Source organism: Hypanus sabinus, chromosome 13 (genome assembly GCF_030144855.1).
Source record: "Hypanus sabinus isolate sHypSab1 chromosome 13, sHypSab1.hap1, whole genome shotgun sequence".
NCBI lineage: Eukaryota > Metazoa > Chordata > Chondrichthyes > Myliobatiformes > Dasyatidae > Hypanus > Hypanus sabinus.
The window spans coordinates 2,918,943-2,940,821 of NC_082718.1; the positions used below are offsets into that span (position 1 = coordinate 2,918,943).

Sequence of the window (21,879 nt, forward strand, 5' to 3'; positions counted from 1 at the left end):
TCTGTTCATCCTCCCTGTGGAATACGTTCCCCACAATCGGCTAGTTTAATTGGTCATTGTGATTAGGTTAGGGTGAAATCGGGGTTGAGGGCAGCGCAGCGCAGTTGTGACTCTAAATACATAAATAAAATTAGCTTCCCCCTGATTCGTCTACCACCCACATTAACTGGTAGTGATTCACAGGTGCCTTAACTAAGCTACCCATCCATAAGTTTTTGAGAAACGATGTACCCGGGGAAAAGTCATGCTGTCAGATGGAAAATGTGCAAACTTCACCTGAACATGCCAGAGGTCAGGATCAAACCTGGGTCACTGAAGAAAGCCAGCAGAACCCCTACCTACACACTGTTCCACTCCACATCGCTGTCAGAAGCCCAAGCAAGTTACTTTTCTATCAACTTGATCCCATCTCAGGGTGTATTACATAGTCTGAGTGCTCTCAACCATTACACGTAGGGGCATTTAGACGATCAAGTCTGCTGCACCAACCCATCATGGCCGATTTGTTATCCTTCTTGACGCTCTTACTTTTCAAGAACCTATAAACCTCAACTGTAAATTTACTCAATAAGTTGGCCTCCACAGCCATAAGACTATACAACAAAGGAGCAAAGTTTGGCCATTCAGCCCGTCGAGTCTGCTCCGCCATTCCATCACAGCTGATCCCAGATCCCACTCAACCCCATACACTTGTCTTCACACCATATCCTTTGATGCCCTGACCAATCAGGAAACTATCAATTTTCACTTTAAATACACCCATGGGCCTTGCCCTGCAAGCTGTCTATGGCAGAGCATTCCACAGATTTACTACCGTCTGGTTAAAAAAAACTCCTCCTTACCTCTGTTCTAAAGGGTCACCCCTCAATCTTGAGGCTGTGCCCTTGAGTTCTGGACACCCCCACCATAGAAAACATCCTCTCCACATCCAACATATCTCATCCTTTAAACATTCGGTAGGTTGCAATAAACACACCCTCCCCCTCCCCCCTCCACGTTCTACTAAATTCCAGTGAGTACAGGCCCAAAGCTGCCAAACACTTCTCGTACGTTAACCCCTTCATTCCTGGAATCATCCTCATGAATCTCTTCTGGACTCTCTCCAATGATAACTCACCCTTTCTAAAATATGGAGCCCAAAACTGTAGACAGTACTCCAGGTTCAGCCTGACTAGTGTCTTATAAAGGCTCAGCATTATCTCCTTGCTTTTATATTCTATTCCCCTTGAAATAAATGCCATCATTACGTTTTTCTTTACCACAGAGTCAACCTGTAAATTAACCTTCTGGGACTCCTAAGTCCCTTTGCACCTCTGATGTTTGAATTTTCTCCCCATTTTGATAATAGTCACACTGTTGTTCCTTTTACCAAAATGCATTATCATACATTTCCCAACACTGTATTCCATCTATCACTTATTTGCCCATTCTGCCAATGTGCCTAAGTCTTACTACAATCACATTGCTTCCTCAACACTATCTACCCCTCCATCTATCTTTGTATCACCTGCAAAACTTTGCCACAAATCCATCAATTCCACTATCTAAGTCATTAACAAAACGTGTCAAAATTGGCGGTCTAATTACCGACCCCTGAAGAACAGCACTCATCACCGGCAGCCAACCTGAAAAGGCCCACTCACTGCCTCCTGCCTGTCAGCCATTCCACTATCCATGCCAGTATCGTTCCTGTAACGCCATAGGATATTATCTTGTTAAACAGCCTCACGTCTGGCACCTTATCAAACACCTTCTGAAAATCCAAGTAAATAGCATCCACTGCCTCTCCTTTGTCCTCCCTGCTTGTTACTTCCTTGAAGAACTCTAACAGATATGTCAGGCAAAGCTTCAAGATTTCCCTTTACAGAAACTATGCTGACTTTGACTTATTTTATCATTCGTCTCCAAAAACCCTGAAATCTCATCCTTAATAATGGTCTCCAACACTTTCTCAGCCACTGAGGTTAGGCTTACTGGCCTATAATTTCCTCTCTCTTGCCTTCCTCCCTTCTTAAAGAGTCAAATGACACTTGCAACTTTCCAGTTCTCTGGAACTATGCCTGTATCAAGTGATTTTTGAAAGACCCTGCCAATGCACCTAATACCTCTTCAGCAGCCTCTCTCAGGACTCTGGGATGTCGTCCATCTGGTCCAGGTGATTTATCCACCTTAAGACCTGTTTGCCTAGCACTTTTTTCTTTGTAATAGCAATGGCACACACTCCTGCTCCCTGACACTCACAAACCTCTGGCACACTGCTAGTCCCTTCCACAGTGAAGACTGATGTGAAGTACTCATTAAGTTTATCTGCCACTTCTTTGTTTTCCATTTCTACCTCACCAGCATCATTTTCCAGTGATCCAATTTCAACTCTCACCTCCCTATTACTCTTTATATAACTGAAAAAGCTTTTAGTATACGGCTCTATATTATTGGCTAGTTTGCTCTCATATTTCATCTTTTCCTTTTTTTTAGTTGCCTTTTGTTGGATTTTTAAAACTTGCAAATCATCCAACTTCCCACTTACTTTTGCTCTATTATATGCCCTTTCCTTAGCTTGTATGCAATCCTTAGCTTCCCTTGTCAGCCACAGTTGCCTACCCCTATCATTTGAGAACTTCTTCCTCTGTGGGATATATGTATCCTACACTTTGTGAACTAATCTCAGAAACTTCAACCATCTCTGCTCTGCCACCATCCCTGCCAGTCTCCTCCTCCAGTCCAACTGGGCAAGATCACTCTCGTCTCTGTAATTCCCTTTATTCCACTCTGATACTGATACATCTGATGTGTTTTTCCCTCTCAAACTGCAGTATGAATTCAATAATATGATTACTGTCTCCTAAGCGTTCCTTTACCTTAAACTCCCTAATAAAATCTGGATTATTACACAACCCCAATGTAAGATAACCTTTCACCAAAAAGGCTCAAGCACAAGCTGCTCTAAAATGCCATCTTTTATGCATTCGACAAATTCTCTCTCTTGCAATTCGACACCAACCTGATTTTCCCAATCCCCTTGCATATTGAATTCCCCAATACCATTGTGACATAACCCTTATTACATTCCCTTTCCAGTACCCTTTGTAATTCATCCCCACATCTTTGCTAATATTTGGAGGCCTAATTATGATTCCCATAATGGTTTCTTTACCCTTGCAGTTTCTTAAATCCATCCACAAAGATTCGACATTCTCTGACCCTATATCACCTCTTTCTAAAGATGTAATTCCATCTCTTACCAACAAAGTCACACCTCTACCTATCCCTTCCAGCCTGTCCTTTGGATATGTCCGTTGATGTTAAACTCCCAACTATGACTTTCTTTCAGCCATGACTCTACAAGTTCGCCCATCTTACTCTGAATGTAACATGCATTTAAATACAGCACCTTCAGTCCTGTATTCCTTGTCCTTTTTAAATTTGGCTCTGTGGTACAATTTAGCTTGTTGCTTTGTCTGCATTTGTACCCAATCATTGGCTTGTCCTTCCTTACATTCATATTACACCCATCATCTACTTGTAAAACAGCTGGCTGATCCTCAGCTCTATCATAGCAGTTCCCATCAATCTGCCATGTTGGTTTAAATCACTCCCAACCGCTCGAGCAAACCTGCCCACAAGGATGTTTTTCCTCTTCGGATTCAAGTGCAATCCACCCTTTTATACAGGCTACACCTGCCTCAGAAGAGGTCCCAATCATCCAGAAATCTGAATCCCCTTGCTCCAATTTGTCTCGCAAGCATTTATGCACCACCTCATTCAATTCCTATACTCACTGTCACGTGGCACAGGCAGCAATCCCGAGATTACTACTTTTGAGGTCCTACTTCTCAGCTTCCTTCCTAACTCCCTGTAGTCTGCTTTCAGGACCTCCTCTTTTATTTACCTACATCGTTGATATCAACATGTACCATGTCTTCTGGCTGCTCACTCTCCTATTTCAAGCTATTGTGGACATGTCATAGGAGGAAAACTACTCTCCGTGTTTTTTCCTTGCATCCACTCTGTCCCTCTGACTATAGAGTCCCCTATTGCTGCCGCCATCCCCTTCAGTTCCCTACCCTTCTGAGCCTCAGGGCCAGAGGCATGGCCACTGTTGCTTCCCCCAGATGCCCCCCCAATGGTACTCAAAATGGAGTACTTATTGTTGAGGGTGACAGCCACAGGGGTCCTCCCTACTACCTGACATTCCCCCTTCCCTCTCCTGGTAGTTTCCTGTAGCCTCGGGGTAACCATCTCTGTGGCTCCTTGTCAATCACCACTTTATTTTCCCTAACAACTTGAAGATCATTGAGCTGCAGCTCCAGTTCCCTAACTCGATCTCTACTCGATGCATCCGGTGCAGACATGGCCATCACGGAGACTGAAAGTCTCCAGGAAATCCCACATCTGAGACCCAGAACAGAATTCTGGCCCTGCAGAAATACCCCTTATTCTTTCAAGAGTTAAATGAGAAAAAGAAATAAGAAATACACTTACCTACTTATCTCACCTCCTCCTGTCCTCGCCTTACCACTCTGATGCACACCACTTCCACAATGGCCACTCCACCTGATTGTACCTCTCTTTTATGGAGACTGGGGTTTTCGAGCTCCGTTCAGGACCTGCACGGGAATGCTTCTACTGCACTGCACCGCTGTCCAATCAAAGACTCCTGCAGGAAACTGGCTGCTTTTCCAAGCTACACTCCAGACCTGCGTGGAAACACTTCTACTGCACTGCACTGCTGTCCAATCAAAGACTCTGACTAAAACTGGCTACTTTTTCAAACTCCACTCTGGCCCTGCACAGGAATGTTTTACTACGTCTGTGCGGCTGTCCGATAAAAGGCAGGTTCACCATCCTCCAACTAAACAAATTTCTCATCATCTATGTTCTAAAGGGACTATTATGAGGCTGTGCCCTCCAGTCCGAGATTCACCTACTCCCTCTCTACATCTACTTTATCCTGGCCATTCAGTATTCAATAGATTTCAATGAGATTCCCCATCCCTCCATTCTTCTAAACTCCAGTGAGCACAGGCCCAGAAGCACCTCTGCTACAACTCTAGTAACTCTCTTGTGTACCACACTGCCAAATTGTATCACCTCATGCTGCTGTGTTTTGTATTTGTCCTGCTGTTTGTCATCCCGCTTAACCATGCTGTCGAGGTGCTGCTGATGTCTGCTTTGTTTTTTAATTAAAACATTATTGTTGTCTCTTGGAGTTTAGTTCCTCTCAGGTAAAGCCCTCCCCACCAATGAGCACATCTACACGGAGCACTGTCGTAGGAAGGGAGAATCCATCACCAAGGACCCCCACCACCTAGGCCATGCTTTCTTCTCACGTCTCCCATCAGGAAGAATGTAGAGGAACCTCAGGATTCAACAGTTACTATCCTTCAACCATCAGCCTCTTGAATCTAAAGAAATAAGCACTCAACACTTGCCCCATCAAGGAAATGTTTCCACAACCTGTGGACTCATTTTCAAGGACTCTTCATCCCACGCTCTCAATATTTATCATTTTTAAAATATCTGTTTGTATTTGCACAGTTTGTTGTCTTTGCACATTGTTTGCATGTTTTTCACTGATTCCATTGTGTTTCTTGTATTTACTGCAAGAAAATGAATCTCAAGGTTGTAAATGGTAACATATATGTACTTTGATAACGAATTTACTTTGAAGTTTTTGAACTTTGTTTACTAAGAGCTACAAGATAACCAGTTATCATGTATTTTAATCACAATGGCTACTTTTACAAGTTCTCTCTGCCCATTCATCTCTCTGTGTCAGACTAATCAGTTTGGTTTCGTTGGTAGCTCCCTCATTTGAGAATGAACATTGAGTTGAACCCACATTCTAGTGCTATACCAAAGAATTCTTGCCATGTCTGAGGAGATTGGTCTTTGAAATGTTAGCTGTGATACTGTGTTGGGCAGAATACTGGATTGTCTTAAAGTCTTGACCAACATTCATCCCTCATCCCAATCTGTCAATGCTTTCTTCTGAGTGGTCAATGCTACGTTTGCCTGGATATAATTCAGTCCTTACCATGAAAAGCAAGTGGTAAATCTTGAATTAATTGCAATTTGACACATTTTACATACTGTTATAAATAAAAAGAGAATAGTGTTAAAGTATGAAACGTACATGAATTTAAGAGAAAAAGAAGAAAATTCTAGAAAAATTATTTTTGAATATAATTGAGGGTTAGTGTATTTTGGAGAACAGAAAAAGTGGTCAGTCTTAAAATGGAAGAGCACCAGAATGTGCTGATTCATGTGATATTTAAAATAGCACCTGAAGCACAATGTGGTGAGTAATTTAAAGCAGAGATTTTACTTAAGAACAAGTTCAGACTTGAATCTGAAGGAAAATAGAATCAGTGTGCGCACTTGGGATTGCGATAGCTGCTTATGTGGCCTATAAATACTGCCAAGGACTAGGACAATTACTTCAGAAACAAGTTTATTATCACTGTCTTCTATGATTTGAAATCAGCTGTTTTGTAGCATCAGTATGGAGCAAAGACATAAAATTACATAAATTATAAAATAGTGCAAACAAAAAGGTCATGCTGATGGGTTCGTGAGTTGTTCAGGCACTTGATACTGAAGGGGAAGCAGTGATCCCTGAATCATTGAATGTGGCTCTTCAGGCTCCTGTTCCTCCTCACTGATGGAAGCTGTACCTTCTTGATTCACCTTGTCCTGGCTTGTTGTTGGTGTTCTGTGCTATGAGCCTTGCCCCTTTGCCCAGAAAGTGTCAGTTTCATAAAGTTAGAAAAAAAGGGAAGTGTGGTTTAATGTTCTTAGTGCAGAGCAAGAATGGAAGTTTGAGATGAATGGGTGATTCGAGCTGACTCAATTTTGTCAACAACAAATGGAAATTTTGCTTTCAAAGGCTAGTAATTTTGGTGTGAGGAAGTTACTTTTGGGTAATTAGTATTTTCATTTTCAGTCTGGCTGAATCACAGCTCATGAAGTTGCTTCTTTTTAAAATTTGCAAAATAGAGTTTCCAACAGAAAATCTCAGCGTGCCAACTCTACACGCCTCTAAGGTCTGTACAGTCCTTTAATTGTGCTCTTCTCTGAATCAATGGTCTCTGCACCATTGGCGCCTTTAGTCTTCATCTGCTTGGGCTTCAGATTTTCTTCCTGCTGTTTTTTTATACGTCCTTCTTCTTAAGCCCATCGCTCTTACTTGAGCAGTGGCTGCCAATAGCAGCTTGCCAGAGTCCTCTGTCCTGGGCCAGATATTCAAGTTGTCCCCAGGCGTAGCCCATCTTCGAAGATCCCTCTTCTCCTGGGGATGAGGTCTTTGGAGCTTCTGTTGGGGTTTTGATAGCTCTGAGTTTTTGCCGGATGGGATTGTTGGCCCCAAGTCCAACCCTCCTCCTTTTGCAGCCGGGCATGGGACCATCCACGGTGGAGTGTTTTATCTGTACTTCAGAAGCTCCTTAATTTGTTTTTCCACCAAGTATATTGCTGCTAAAATTTGCTTATGAGACAGTATCAATTTTTCTTCGATAATATTCAAGTGCCTGAGGAGTCTTACTGTTTTCTGTGCTATATACTGTATATCATAGATTTTTGTGTAATATTCATTACCATTGTCTTCATTATTTTCAGATTGGACATTGAGGAGCCTAGAGTGATGGCCATGCACCCACGCAGGATTCGGTTAAAACCATGGCTCCTGGCACAGGTTGACAGCGGCCATTACCCTGGGCTCCAGTGGTTAGATGAGCAGCGGAAGCATTTTCAGATCCCGTGGCGGCATGCCACCAGGCACATCCCTACCCAGGATGATGACAACACCATTTTCCGGGTGAAGTAGCATTTATGGTTTACTTTGTGCAGATTTTTTCTGTTGTAATGGAGATGCTGAGGGAAGTTCATGGAGAAATTTAAGGCTGAGGTTATTTTAACCCAAGTCTGCTTTGAAAAGTCAGGAAACCTGTGCTGACTTTATACACTGCTTGCTGAGGGTGCCACGATAGTGTGGTAGCTTGCGTGATACCACTACAGCTCAGTGCGTCAGGGTTTCCTCTGGAAGGAAGTTTGTGTGTTTCTTCCCATGTGCACATGGGTTTCCTCCAGGTGCTCAGATCTCCTCCCACCATCCAAAGACGTACCAGTTAGGAGCTTAACTGGTTGTTTTAAATTGTCCTGTGATTAGGCTAGGGTTGAATCATTGGGTTGCTTGGAGGTGTGACTCAAGGGGCTGGAAGGGCCTTTTCTGCACTGTATCTCCAAATAAAATAAAAAAAATAAACAAAATGTTTCTTATCACTGATCTAAGGGTTGTTAACTCATCATGTCAACCAAGCTGCATGGCATTCTGATGGGTGGCTTTGGTTAAGTATGTTTCCCCGGGAGTTTGAACTGAAGTTAGAGAGAAGCAGGCCCTGTAAACTAGCTCCTTCTTTAACCTTTACCTATAGCTTTCAGAAACGTCACAGAAATGAGTTCATCATGAAAACAGTCCTGTTTTTGGTTCTGCTCACCCACCCACCAAAATGTTATCCCTTCCTTGAATTTCTGTCTTGAATTTGTAAGGTTAAAGGTAAAGGCACAAAGACATTGCACTTTATTGTCAGTAAAGCATTTTTGAGCTATAATTGCTACAGCAAAACAGAAAACATGGTAGCCAATCAGGGCAGCTCAGTAGCAAGGTGGCTAGTATCATGCTATAAAACAGGCCAGAGACTCCGGTTTAATCCAGCTGCTGCCTGCAGGGAGTTCGTACGTTCTCCCTATGGCTGTGTGGGTTTCTTTCAGGTGCTCCAGTTTTCTCCCACAATCTGACATAATCAGACCATCAGACATAAGAGCAGATTTGGGCCATTTGTCCCATCGAGACTCTTTGCCATTCCATCATGGCTGATTTATTATCCTTCTCAAGCCCATTCTCCTCCATATGGGTTGTTAGATGAATTAGTCTCTTTGGTGCAACTGGGCGGTGCAGGCTCGTGCCCAGAATGGCCTGTTAACGTGCTGTATCTCTCAGTAAAAGATAAACCAAAGGACAGCCAGGGCACTAAAGCAAAATGTTTTGCCTCTTTGGAAAACTGTAATGAATTTTATTAAGAATGGGCATGCGTGGATTGGTCTTCCCCTGGAGCAGTCCATCAATCCATACCATCGTAGCAAACTAATCATGGATTAGCATCACTCGCTCGCTCTCCACCCCCAGTGTATGCAATGACACCCACCTCCACTGGGCTCTGAAAGAGAGAATCCCTCAAAGGTAGAGGTTCCTAAACTGGGGTCCACAGCATAAAAAAAGTTTGAGAACCCCTGCTCTAAGAGAAGGACCCAGAGAATGCAGACTGTTTTGAAAAGACCTGTTTTACATCTCATCTGATAAACGTTTCTGAGAGTGAACACTTACTTTGTTCAGCAGGGAAGCATCAGGTACAATGTGATCAAAACATTAAGAGTGAGAACTGAATCTCACAGTCACAGAAAATGACAGAACAGAAACAGGCCATTCAGCCCATCTAGTCCATGCCAAAACCACTTAAACTGCCTACTCCCATTGAGGTGCACCACGACCATACCCCTACTATCCATGTATCTGTCCAAACTTCACTTAAACATTGCAATTGAACTCACATGCACCACTTGTGCTGGCAGCTCATTCCATGCTCTCACCACCCTGAGTGAAGAAGTTTCCCCACATGTTCCCCTTAAACTTCTCACCTTTCACTCTTAACCCATGACTTCTGGTTGTAGTCCCACCCACCCTCAGGGGAAAAGTGGAACCTGCAACATATTGAGACCAAAAAAGAACTTGACTTTCAAAAATGCACTTGATGTAGTAAATATCTCCCAAGGCACTTAATAGCAGTGTAATCAGAAAAATGGACACCAGCATAAGGAAGTGTTTTAGAGGGACGTGTAACAGCTTGGTCAAAGGTGAAGAGACTTTTAAACTTTAACCACAGCTGATTAGACCATAAGACATAGGAGCAGGACTAGGCCATTCACCCTTCAAGTCTGCTCTGATCCCAGGTCCCACTCAACCCTGTACACCTGCCTTCTCACCATATCCTTTGATGCCCCGACCGATCAGGAAGAAACCTTAAATACCCCAGCAGACTTGGCAAAGTCCACTGTGACAGAACATTCCACAAATTCACTACTCCCTGGCTAAAAAGTTCCTCTTTACTTCTATTCTAAAAGATCACCCCTCAATTCTGTGGCTGTTCCCTCTAGTTCTGGATAAGTTATATTTGTTTTATGTCTCCTGGGTGACCTTGTGTTGTTGTTCCCGTACCTAGGCTTGGGCAGTGGAGACAGGCAGATATCAGCAGGGGATTGACGGCCCGGATCCTGCTAAGTGGAAAGCAAATCTCCGCTGTGCACTCAACAAGAGCCGGGAGTTCAAACTGATCTATGACGGAACCAAGGAGACCCCAATGCAGCCATACAAGATCTACCAAGTGTGTGACATTCAGCAGTCTAATGGAGAAAACAACACTCCAGGTGGTGAAAACAATTAACTACCTAACCCCTCTGCTCCCCCTCCCCCCAATTCCATTTTGTTTTCTTCTCTCAAGTGTCTGTGTGGAACTGATTTTTTGCCTTGTAGATCTGTTATTTCACTTATTTCACTTCTGAAAGCAGTTTAGCTAAAGCTCATAGGTGTTTGAGCATTGCTCAAACCCCCCTCTAGCAAGCAGAACTGGTGAATTCAATAAACGTGGTTAGCTGTGGTGTGTGGCCAAAATGCCTGCGACTGCAGATATTGAAAAGCATCAGGTCTTTGTAAAAGATGAAATACAATTAGTTCCCTAATCTGTTATTAATACTGGATCTCACCTGCATGTCACACACATCCCACATCTTGAATTTCACTCTCAATAGCGCAGAATTCTACCTCTTCACTGTCTTCAACATTCCCGGGACAAAAAAAGTTTGAGTGAGATAAACTTCAATTTTTATTGGCTTGGAGGGGGTGGGGGGTTGAAATGGATAACTTACAAGGAGATGGGTAGTCTGCTTTTCATTACGTTTGGGTCCACTGGGAAACAAAAATTAATATGTTCTGCATTTCCTGTTTCAATCACTGCTTCAAGAAGAGAGATGTAAGTATAAACTAGGAGGTTGTGGTTTCCAGAAAGATATAAACACACCAATGCAAGTCCCTCAGCACCTCGCTCTCTTCTCATTGACCACTGCACATCATTCCTCCCTCTCGTTTCAGGGAGGGGTGTACAAGAGCACTTGCTCCTTTGTTTGCAAGGCCTATTTGTCATTCTTGATCTTTTTTGTCTTTAAGTTCAAATACAGACTAAGGGTCATGCACTTGTGTCAGTACAGGATCTTATGTCAGATGTTCTGAATCTATACACCGTCTCTTCAACTTGTTCTAGGAAATGTGCGAATATCAATTTCAGTTTTTGTGAGAAATATAGCTTGGCTCCTGAAGTATTTGCTGCATTCAGTCACACAAAAATATTTCTCCTGTTGCATTATGACCTAGTTTTTAAAAACAAACCTTACTTTTGAAAGTTTCATAAAATAACGATCTGACATGTACTGTCCACTGTTGAAAGTCTTTTGTCAGATCATTATATATTGCACTTACGAGGTGGTCATATGCCAATGCTACATCTTTGAAAGAATTGTTAAGAAGTCTCCTTTTCCCCCATGCTTCTGAAAGTGCTTCTTAATCTAGTATATATCTAAGGCGATGTGCAGTCTTACAAGAAGTGACTGTCTTGCCATTTTTCTTGCGATCGCATACCCCTGTCAGACACTGCGAGGGTTTATTGATAGCGGGGGAAGCTGTGTGGCCTCGTTGTAGCCATCCATGAGTGGAGATGTCAGAGGCAGTGTGGCGCTGGACTGGGGGCTGCACCTTCTGTTTGTGCTGTCCTCTCACTTGGTGGAAGTCCAGCTGGATTGTGTGCTTGCACGTGTACATTCGTCTGAGAACAGCTTGTTCTTGCCGACAACACCCATGCACCATCAATTTACACGACATGTCACTTAGAGACTTGAGCTGTAGAAATATTTTCATGTGACCGTATGTTCGCTGCTGTCTTATATGTGCCTTGTTATATATGACTGTTGACACCGTGTTTTGCACCTTGACCCAGAGGAATGCTGTTTTGTTTGGCTGTATTCATACATGGTTGAATAATAATTAAACTTGAATTTGAACTTATTCAATTTCTTTCCGAAAAGATAGTACCTCTGAGTTTGTATCTGTTGCTCCGTAATCATCATTGGACTTCCTGTAGACGTAGATCAGCTCATGCAATGAATTGAAAAGAGAAAACCACTGTTTTGTCTGCTAACTATTGCACTTTCATTTCCTCTGAACCTGTATCCAACTACCATATTCCTTATAGAAAGGAAACATGAACTGAATTTGTTGGAACCACACAGCTAAACAGACGTCCACTAATGATTCTGGTTTCAACCCTCTGGTTGAATTTGGATTGCTTCCAGGAACCAGTATGGAATGTAACATTCTTTTAACCATCATCTTGTGTCTTTTCTCTTTCCTCTCAGAGGCCAATGACTATGAGTGGGACGACGAGGATGAGGTATGTACAACTGCTACTGTAAGATTCAGTGTCATTAATACATGAGTGATAGCAATTGGCCAGATCCTGTCCCAACAAAAAGAGACAGTGGATGATAGAAATCTGAAATAAGAACAGAATATGCTGGAAATACTCAAAAGGTTTATATCTTCGTCCAACTAACAGATTTTGTTCTCTTTTTCCTTACAGCGTCAACTCCAAACTTTGTTCCCATCAATGACCTTGGAAGGTGAGAATGAGTGGCATTTATAGTTTTTTTCCTAGTTGTAGACAGGGGCATGATTTGTCATATTGAGATGCTGAGTGGTTAATGAAGAATTGACTTACTAATGTCTGTGAGGGGTGATAGATAAGTTTGTGGCCTAAGGTAGAAGGAAATGAGTTATTAACTTCAAACTTTCTGCATTTTCACTCAGAGTTGAATTACAAGTGCATGGGATGAGAGCATCTTGGACCTCCAGGTGGTCCACAGCAGGGTGATTGTTAAGTTTGTGGCCTAAGGTAGAAGGAGATGAGTGATACAGCTCTCGTTACATACATGTGCAGTTCAACTCTTTGAGTGAAAATGCAGAAAGTTTGAAGTTGATAACTCACCTCCTTCTACCTTAGGCCACAAACTTATCAATCACCCCTCATATGTGATTACTGTCATTATCAAATGTTCCCAAGTCTCGCACCACATATAAAACTCCATGAGATATAGGAGCAAAATGAGGCCATTTGGCCCATCACCTCTACTCTAGCATTCAATCACAGCTGATTTATTATCCCCTCTCATCCCATCCACATTGCCCCACCAAATGCTTCTCCGTCAGATGCAGTCTGAATTAGATTCTAAAGCTTCCTCCGGGTTACCTCATGAAACACTCAGGTCCAGTGTGATGTGGGTTAAATATGGAGAAACTATTACAACATAAAATGTGGCAATTGTTCCCTATTTTCCAGCAGCCTTTACCTTCTCGTGCACCCATCAATTCCACTTTGATTCTTTTGCCATTTTGGGTCATTTCCAGTTACTGTTTACCTGCCAGCACATTTCTTATAAATGGGCGGAAGCCAGAGCCTTCAGCAGAAAAGTACAAGGCCACACAGAGATGTGCAAACCCACCAAGATCAAGAGTGAGGCTGGATACCTGCAGAAGTAAAGACTGCCACACTGCCGTCCTGTTCTGCCTCTCCACCAGATGCTCTGAATCAGATCAATCTGGAATAAAAACCCCTCTTCAGTGCCCCATCTCCCAGGTCCACTGTGGTGTAGGTTAGATAAGCAGTAAAGATCCATCCACACTGTCACATGAAAGAATCGCCTTGCCTGGCATGTCATGATTGATGGGGATCCTTAATGATGGATGTCACCTTCTCGAGTCATCGCCTTTTGAAGGTTTTCTGAGTGATGATGAAGGCTAGTGGTCCTGATGGAGTTTACAGCTTTCTGTAGCTTTTCCTGGTCCTGTGCAGTGGCCCCTCCATACCAGATGGTGATGCAGCCAGTTAGAATGCTGTCCAGGGTATGAAGAAATGTATTTTCAATTTTCTTTTTCTGTCTTCCTCATACCAGATAATGCCAGCCTACCACCGTATCCAACCCAGTCCTGGCCGAAACAGGAGGTTGCAGCGTCAGATTCCCGTGTGAATGGAGGACTTGCTCACCCAACGCTCCCACAAGGGGACCTCTCCCACGCAAACCTCGATCAGAGTGAACTCACACAGCCAAACCTTGTCCATGGGCTTGTTCAGCCAAATATCCCTCCAGCAGCTCAAGGGTCAATTCATCCACTCCCATTGCAGCAAGTGGATCAGTTCCCATCACTGATCACTTCTGAAATGTTTATCAACTCTCTGCCATGTAAGTCACTGTTTCTCCTCATTGGGTTCCTCTCACAATCTGGGCTATAAAACCATTCACAGAAATTTCCTTCTGTGTGTCTCGAGTGTAGGAGTGACAATACTTACAAAGGAATCCTATCCTGTCTGTCTTCTGATATGGCTTCAAAAAACAAAAGAATAAGCTGTAATATCCTATATTTAAATGAAGATAAAACTGAAATTCTTTTGGTTGGTCCCAAAGCCAAAAGAGATAAACTTCTTGATTAACTTGAGAACCTGGCCCCCTTTGTAAAATCAGAAGTAACAAGCCTGGGTCTTATCCTAGATTCATGTCTGAATTTTACATCCCACATTAAGAAAGTGAGCAGAGCAGCATTTCTACACTAAAGAAATATTACAAAGGGACAAACGTTTCTGTCACGTGATGATACTTTATATCGATTAGACTAGATCACTGCAATGCTCTCCTCACCGCCAATCTATTGATCAACTTCCCCTCATTCAGAACACCGCTTTAACCAAAACCAGGATGAGCGAACACATCACTTGCTCTGCAATGGCTTCCTGTACCTTTTAGAATTGATTTTAAAGTTCTCTTACTTTTTTTTTATATTTGTCTAGGACCAGAGTACATCACAGAGTTTTCATTTTACAATCCAGGTCTTCTTCTGCCAGTCTCATAAATTTAAACTATCTTTCTTGAAAGATGATTAGCAGATCAGCTTTTTTGAACTACACACCTGAGCTGTGGAATTCAATACCTGAAACAATAAGGGATGCAGACTCAGACGACACGTTTAAATGCCAGCCCAAAACCTTTTATTTTTGTTTTTGTTTTATTTTCATGTTTGTTCTTTTGTCCCTTTGTAAAGCACTTTGAACCACATCATCTGCAAGAAAAGTTCTCGATAAATAAAGTTACTACTATTATTAATTGATCCTCTCCTCTTTTAAAACGTGCAAGATTAGAACTTTGACCTGGATGCTAGCAATGTACAGGTGTTAAACTGTCACCTTTACAGAGATAGTTCTACTGAAGAAAATGGAATTGATTGAGAGGAGAATATTAAATAGAGCATTTGAAGTATAAAAGTTCAAACAGGTTATTTGAATCACATCTGTGCATTAAACTTTGTGTAATTTTGTGATTAACATTATTACATTTCCAGAGCTTTTTAACAGCTGTTAACAGTTAGTTTGCCTTGTAATTGAGCTTCATCCTGACTAAAGGCCGGCACGTGGGCCCTGCCAGTAGAATGGAGTCCTTTTTCATGGCTCTCTCTTTACTTAGATACCTTTTATCATCTCATCATGAGCTAAAGGCTGATGTAACTGCTCACATTCTGAAGTGTATTCCATGTTGTAAGACAGGAAGTGTGTCATTGAACAGTACGATGAATTGTACACAATGTGTACAGCACAGCACAGGCTTTTCAGCCCACAATGTTGTTCCAACCCTTTAACCTCCTCAAAATCAATCTAACCCTTTCCTCCCACATAATGTCTCTTAGATGTCCCTAATGAATCTCCTTCTACCGCCACCTGGCAGCACGCTCCACACACCTACCACTCCCTGGGAGGAAAAGCCACCTTTGATATCTCCCCTATAATTTCCTGCAAACACGCTAAAGTTATGCCCATAGTATTAACCATTTCTGCTCTGGAAAAAGGTCTCTGGCTGACTCTTGTCTATGCTTCTAATCATCTTGTACACCTCTATCAAGTCACCTTGTGTCCTCCTTCTCTGCAAAGAGAAACAGTCTAGTTCATTCAACCTATCCACATAAGACAGGCAGGATCCTAGCAAATCTCCTTTGCACAATCCAGCTGTGCTGTCTCCAGAGTTTTATGGAGCTGCAACATTATTTCAGGACTCTTGAGCTCAATCCCCTGACTAATGAAGACCAATGCCTTTTTAACCACCCTTTCAACTTGCGCTGCAACTTTGAGGGATCTATGGATATGCTCCTCAAGATCTCCCTGCTCTTCTACACTGTTCAGAATCTGTGATTAAGCTTGAATTCTGCCTTTGTGTTTGACCTTCCAAATTGAACTCCATCTGCCATTTCTCATCCCAGTTCTGCATCCTATCAATGTGCCATTGTAAGCTACAACAGTCTTCTACACTTTCCAAAACATCACCAACCTTTGTGTAATCTGCAAATTTACTAATCCACCCTTCCACCCCTCATCCAAGTCATTTATAAAAGTTACAGAGTATGGGAGTCCCATCCCAGAACAGATCCCTGCAGATCATCGCTAGTTACTGGCATCCAGGCAGAACACACTCCATCTACTAAGACCTTCTGCCTTCTGTGAGCAAGCCCATTCTAAATCAGTCACGTTTCCCTGGATCCCACGCCTTCTGATTTTCTGAATAAGACTACCATGGGAACCTTGTCCGGTGTCTTACTAAGATTCACATGCATAGTGTCAGCTAACTGATGGCAGATAATGGCTAACTAATGCTTTATTGTAGCATTTATTAAAATAGAAAATGTTGGAAACACTAAACAGGTCAGGCCGCGTATCTGGAGAAAGGAGCAGGGTGAACTCCTCAAGTTGAAGTCTCTGTCATTACTTCAGTGATGTTGTTTAAAGGATAAATATTCACTGGAACATTATAGAGAGCCCCCTGCTCCTGTTTCAAATAAGTTAATGGAATCTGTTAGCCCACCCATGAGAGTAATGTCTTAAATAAAAGTGGCTATGCTGGGATTATCAACTAGGATGTGTACTCAAGTTTCTCGAATATAGGATGAATCTGCCACTTTCCAACCCAGTGCTGATTGGCACCCACTAGCCTTGATGATGTTCCTTCTCAGCTGAGCTCTAAAACACAGAAACAAGCCACAGCCACATTTATCCTCCTTCCATCCCTTCATTGAATTAAATCTGATTTGTCCTTCAAGCCTTTTCTCTCTCTCTTGAATATCGTTACCCCTTTGATTCAACCATACCACTTGTCGAAAGAGGTCATGTTTCTGGTGCATAACGCTGCTGCTCCAAGTTCCACTCTGATTTCAGGTGTGGACTGTGTGGAGTTTGCTTGTCCTTCCCTCCCCTTGACCACATGAGTTTTCCTTGTGCGCTCCTATTTAAAGGTATGTTGGTAGGTTAATTAGTAACTCTAGTGTTGGTCAGAGGTGGAATAATTTAAAGGTGAGCTTTATTTATCACATGTATGTCAAAACCTACAGTGGAATGTATCATTTTCTTCAAATCAGATCAGTGAGGATTGCGATGAGCAGTCTGCTACTTGGGGGAGCTGATGGGCATGTGACGGAGAATAGATGTAAGTGGGATTGCACCGAGTACCTGCTCAGAATGGATGTCCGTATCCATAGGGAATGAAATGACAGAATAATTCATATATATTTTAACTGTTGATCATTTTGGTGCTGCTCTCTTTTGAATGAAAATCTCCACATTAACCCTATAAAACATTCCTAAGTCTAGGAGCTTCTTTCAAGTCACCTTAGCCTTCACTTTCCTGACAGATATCAGGAAAGTTGTTTTGTTTTTATTGATTTTTCTGTGCAGTTTCTGTAATGCCTCCAGCATTATGGTATTGTGTGAAGACCCAGTCTGTTCACAGAAATCTCTCAGTGGTCTAACTACTTCTATCTCATCCTTTGACACAGTGACGGACCTGGATGTGAAATTCCAGTACCGAGGGAAACAGATGGGATCATTGATCACTGTCAGCAATCCTCATGGCTGCCGCCTGTACTACGGTGACCTAGGCCCTATCCCAGACCAAGTGGAGCTCTTTGGACCCGTTACCCTAGAGCAGGTCCGTTTCCCCGGCACAGACCAGTTGTCTCATGAGAAGCAGCGGTATTACACTAACCACCTGTTGGATGTCATGGACCGGGGTCTGATTCTGGAGATCCATGGACAAGATATCTATGCCATTCGTCTATGCCAGTGTAAAGTGTACTGGTCAGGACCATGTGCTAATGGAGCATCAGGACCTAACCCCATTGAGAGAGAGAAGAAGATCAAGCTTTTCAGTTTGGAGAACTTTCTTAGTGGTGAGTTAACCACATTTAAATGTTATATTTAATGTCCAACTTATTCAGTTGCTTGTGCTGCAAGTGTGGCTGGAACAATTCACATTTTTGTCAGTTCTACCTCCATTATTTCAGATGGTTGTACTTCATTCTGCCAACAAACCTTGAACATTTGCAAATGCCATTCAGAGACTTGGGCTATATTATTTTTTTCCCTTTGTGACTGTTTTTTTCTGAAATCATAACCAAACATGCTATTTGTGCATTGTGCTGTTGGTGATGTGTGTTGCACCTTGGCCCCAGATGAACCTCGTTTTGTTTGGTTATATTAATGTTTGGCTGAATGATAATCAAACTTGAACCTGGATCAGTAAGTCCTGCTTGTTGCACAGCAGTCCAGCACTCTGCAACACACACAAAATGCTGGAGGAACTCAGCAGGCCAGGCAGCATCTACGGAAAAAGTACAGTCCACATTTCAGGCCAAGACCCAACTAGAAAGGAAAGGGGAAGGAGACAGAGTAAGAAAGTGTAGGGAGGGGAGGAAGAAGTACAGGGCAGTAGGTGATTGGTGAAACTGAGAAAGGGGGAGGGAGGTGATAGGTGAAAGAAATAAAGGATAGAGAAGGGGGAATCTGATAGGAGAGGAAGGAAGACCATGGAAGAAAGGGTAGGGGGAGGAGCTCCAGAGGGAGGTGATAGGTAGGTAAGGAGAGAAGGTGTTAGAGGGAAACAGAAATGGGGAGTGGTGAAGAGGAAGGGTTGGAACCAATTACTGGAAGTTTGAGAAATTGATGTTCATTCCGTTAGGTTGCAGGCTACCCAGACTGAATATGAGGTGTTTCTCCTCCAACCAGCGTCTGGTCTCATTGTGGAAGTCATGGACTGACATGTCGGAATGGGAATGGGAAGTAGAATTGAAGTGGGTGGTCACCGGGAAATCCTACTTTTTTGTACAGTGTAGGTGCTCAGCAAAACGGTCTCCCAATCTACGTTGGGTCTCATCAATACTCAGGGAGCACCAGACACAGTGTATGACCCCAACAGGTGAAGTGTCGCCTCACCTGGAAGGACTGTTTGGGGCCCTGAATGGTGGTGATGGAGGAGGTGTAGGGGCAGGTGTAGCACTTGTTCCCCTGGCAAGGAGAAGTACCAGGAGGGATGAATGGACAAGAGAGACACATAGGCAGTGATCCCTGTGGAAAGCATACAGCTGGGGGTGGGGGGAGCAGGAAAGATGTGTTTGGTGGTGGGATCCAGTTGGAGACAGCAGAATTTACAGAGAATTATGTGCTTTGAACTCCTTCAGCTCTGAAGACTCTGGCTCAATTCAGTTGTCTGTATGGAGTTTGTATGTTCTCTCCATGACTGCTTGGGCTTCCAGGGGACATGCATGTCTCCTCCCATAACACATAAAAATGTACCAGTTAATCAGTCGTCTACTGCAAATTACATTTAACAAAGTGGCCACTGAGTGTACGTTCATGGTCTTCTGTGGCCCATCCACTCCAAGGTTCAACATGTTGTGCATTCAGAGATGCTCTGCGCACCACTATTGTAACAAGCAGATATATGAGTTACACTCACCTTCCTGTCAGTCTGGCTATCCCCTATGATCTCTCCAATCAGCAAGATGTTTTCCACCACAGAATCGTCATGCACTGCATATGTTTTGTTTCTTCACACCATTATTTGTAAACTCCAGAGACTGCTGTGCATGAAAATCCCAAAGATACAGCAGATTCTGAGATACTCAAATCAAAACATCTGGCATCAACTATGATTCCATGGTCAAAGTCACGTAGATCACATTCGCATATCATAAGACCCAGGAGTAGAATCAGGCCATTCAGCCCATCCAGTTTGATTCGCCATTCGGTCATGGCTGATTTATTTTCTCTGTCAACCCCATTCTCTTGCCTTCTACCCATAACCTTTGATGGCCTTACTAATCGAGAACCTATCAACCTCCATTTTAAATATACACAATGGCACTCCGTGACAATTAATTCACCCCCTTCTTCCTCATTTTTCTTCTAAAGGAATGTTCTTGAATTTTGAGACTGTGTACTCTGGTCCTAGATCCTCCCAGTATTGGAAACATCCTCTCCATGCCCAATCTACCTAGGCTTTTTAATACTCAGGATGTTTCCACGAGATCCCCCTCCCATTTCTACTAAACTTCAACTTACCAGGATGCTGCCTGGATTACCTTCCCCATTCTGATGTTCAGTCTGAGCAACAACTGAACCTTTTGACCATGGCTGCATGCTTTTATGTGTTGAGTTGATGCCACGTGATTGGCTGATTAGATATTTGCACTAACAAGCAGGTGTCTGGAGGTACCTAATGAAGTGGCCACTGAGTGTAAATGAGTGACAGGAGAAAAGGGTCAGGATGGGCATGTGAGGGAGTTAAAGGACACAATAAGTATACAAAACACAAGAAATATAAATACATAAGATAGCTTATATACATAGATTGATTGTGTATCCATAAAGTGACACTAGCCTGTCCTGACAGGAAGTAATAAAGTTGTGTTGGAGGTATTAATTAGCCTTGTTGCTTGGGGAAAGTAACTGTTTTTGCATCAGGTGGTAATTTAAAATAAATTTACTAGTATTGGGTCATTCCAAAAGTCTTTGCAGCCAGTTAAATAACTATTTTAGAGTGTGTCCATTCCTGTAGTGTTGGAAATGTGGCACAAAGCCCCACAAACAGCAATTTCATAATGAGCAGAATCTAGTTTTAGTGATGACTACATGTTAAATATTAGCCTGAATTTCTCGAATAGTGTTACTGGATGGATTATGTCCCGCTGAATGAGCATATGAAGATTTACTTTCATATTGCAACAAAAGGTACAACACATCTTGTTTGCATGGATCCAAAAAATACTGCTAGAACCCTGAAATAAAGCCAAAAATGCTGGAAGTACCCAGCATCAATGGAGCTTCAAATCAATAATGTTTCATCAGAGCTACAATCTTATCACAACTTCCACTTAAAATCTCATGCATTCCTTCAGGGCAGAGTCTGAGTCACACAGGTAGACTGTAGACTTTAATTACAGAGCCAAGATTAAGGTGAGTTTATAAACGGAGAGGTAGAGAAGCAAAGAAATTTGGAATCAGAGCTTCAGGCCAAAGTCCATACAGCAATGGAATTATTAAAATCATCAAAGATACTAGAATTACAGGATCTCAGAAATCTCGAGAACTGTTAGCTGGAGATTCGAGTAAACAGAATCAGATCTATTGTCTCTGATTTACAGGACATGAAATTTATTTTTGTGTTGTGTAGCATTACAAAGCAAAGGCATAGAATTATCATAAATAAAAATAAATAGTGAAAAAATAAAATAATAACAAGGTTTTGTTATTCATGAACTGTTCAGAAACCTGATAGTGCTCTAGAATATGTTCTTTCGGAATCATTGAACGTTGGTCTTCAGACTCCTGTTCCACTTCCAAGAATTAGAACATA

General features: G+C 42.5%; 1 protein-coding gene across 5 annotated transcripts in view; it reads left to right on the forward strand.

The window, feature by feature from the left end:
* LOC132403578 (interferon regulatory factor 6-like) overlaps positions 1 to 21,879 on the forward strand; it is a 56,247-nt gene that overhangs the window by 31,394 nt on the left and 2,974 nt on the right. For 4 of the 5 annotated variants that reach the window (XM_059986997.1, XM_059986999.1, XM_059987000.1 and 1 more), the window contains 6 exons: positions 7,618 to 7,816; positions 10,275 to 10,479; positions 12,517 to 12,551; positions 12,741 to 12,780; positions 14,110 to 14,397; positions 18,023 to 18,415. In XM_059986997.1, the coding sequence (XP_059842980.1) occupies positions 7,643 to 7,816; positions 10,275 to 10,479; positions 12,517 to 12,551; positions 12,741 to 12,780; positions 14,110 to 14,397; positions 18,023 to 18,415 (1,135 nt within the window). In that variant the 5' untranslated portion in view covers positions 7,618 to 7,642. Of the gene's footprint in view, positions 1 to 6,806; positions 7,047 to 7,617; positions 7,817 to 10,274; positions 10,480 to 12,516; positions 12,552 to 12,740; positions 12,781 to 14,109; positions 14,398 to 18,022; positions 18,416 to 21,879 lie in introns of those variants that run through there. The other variant, XM_059987001.1, reaches the window with a different exon arrangement.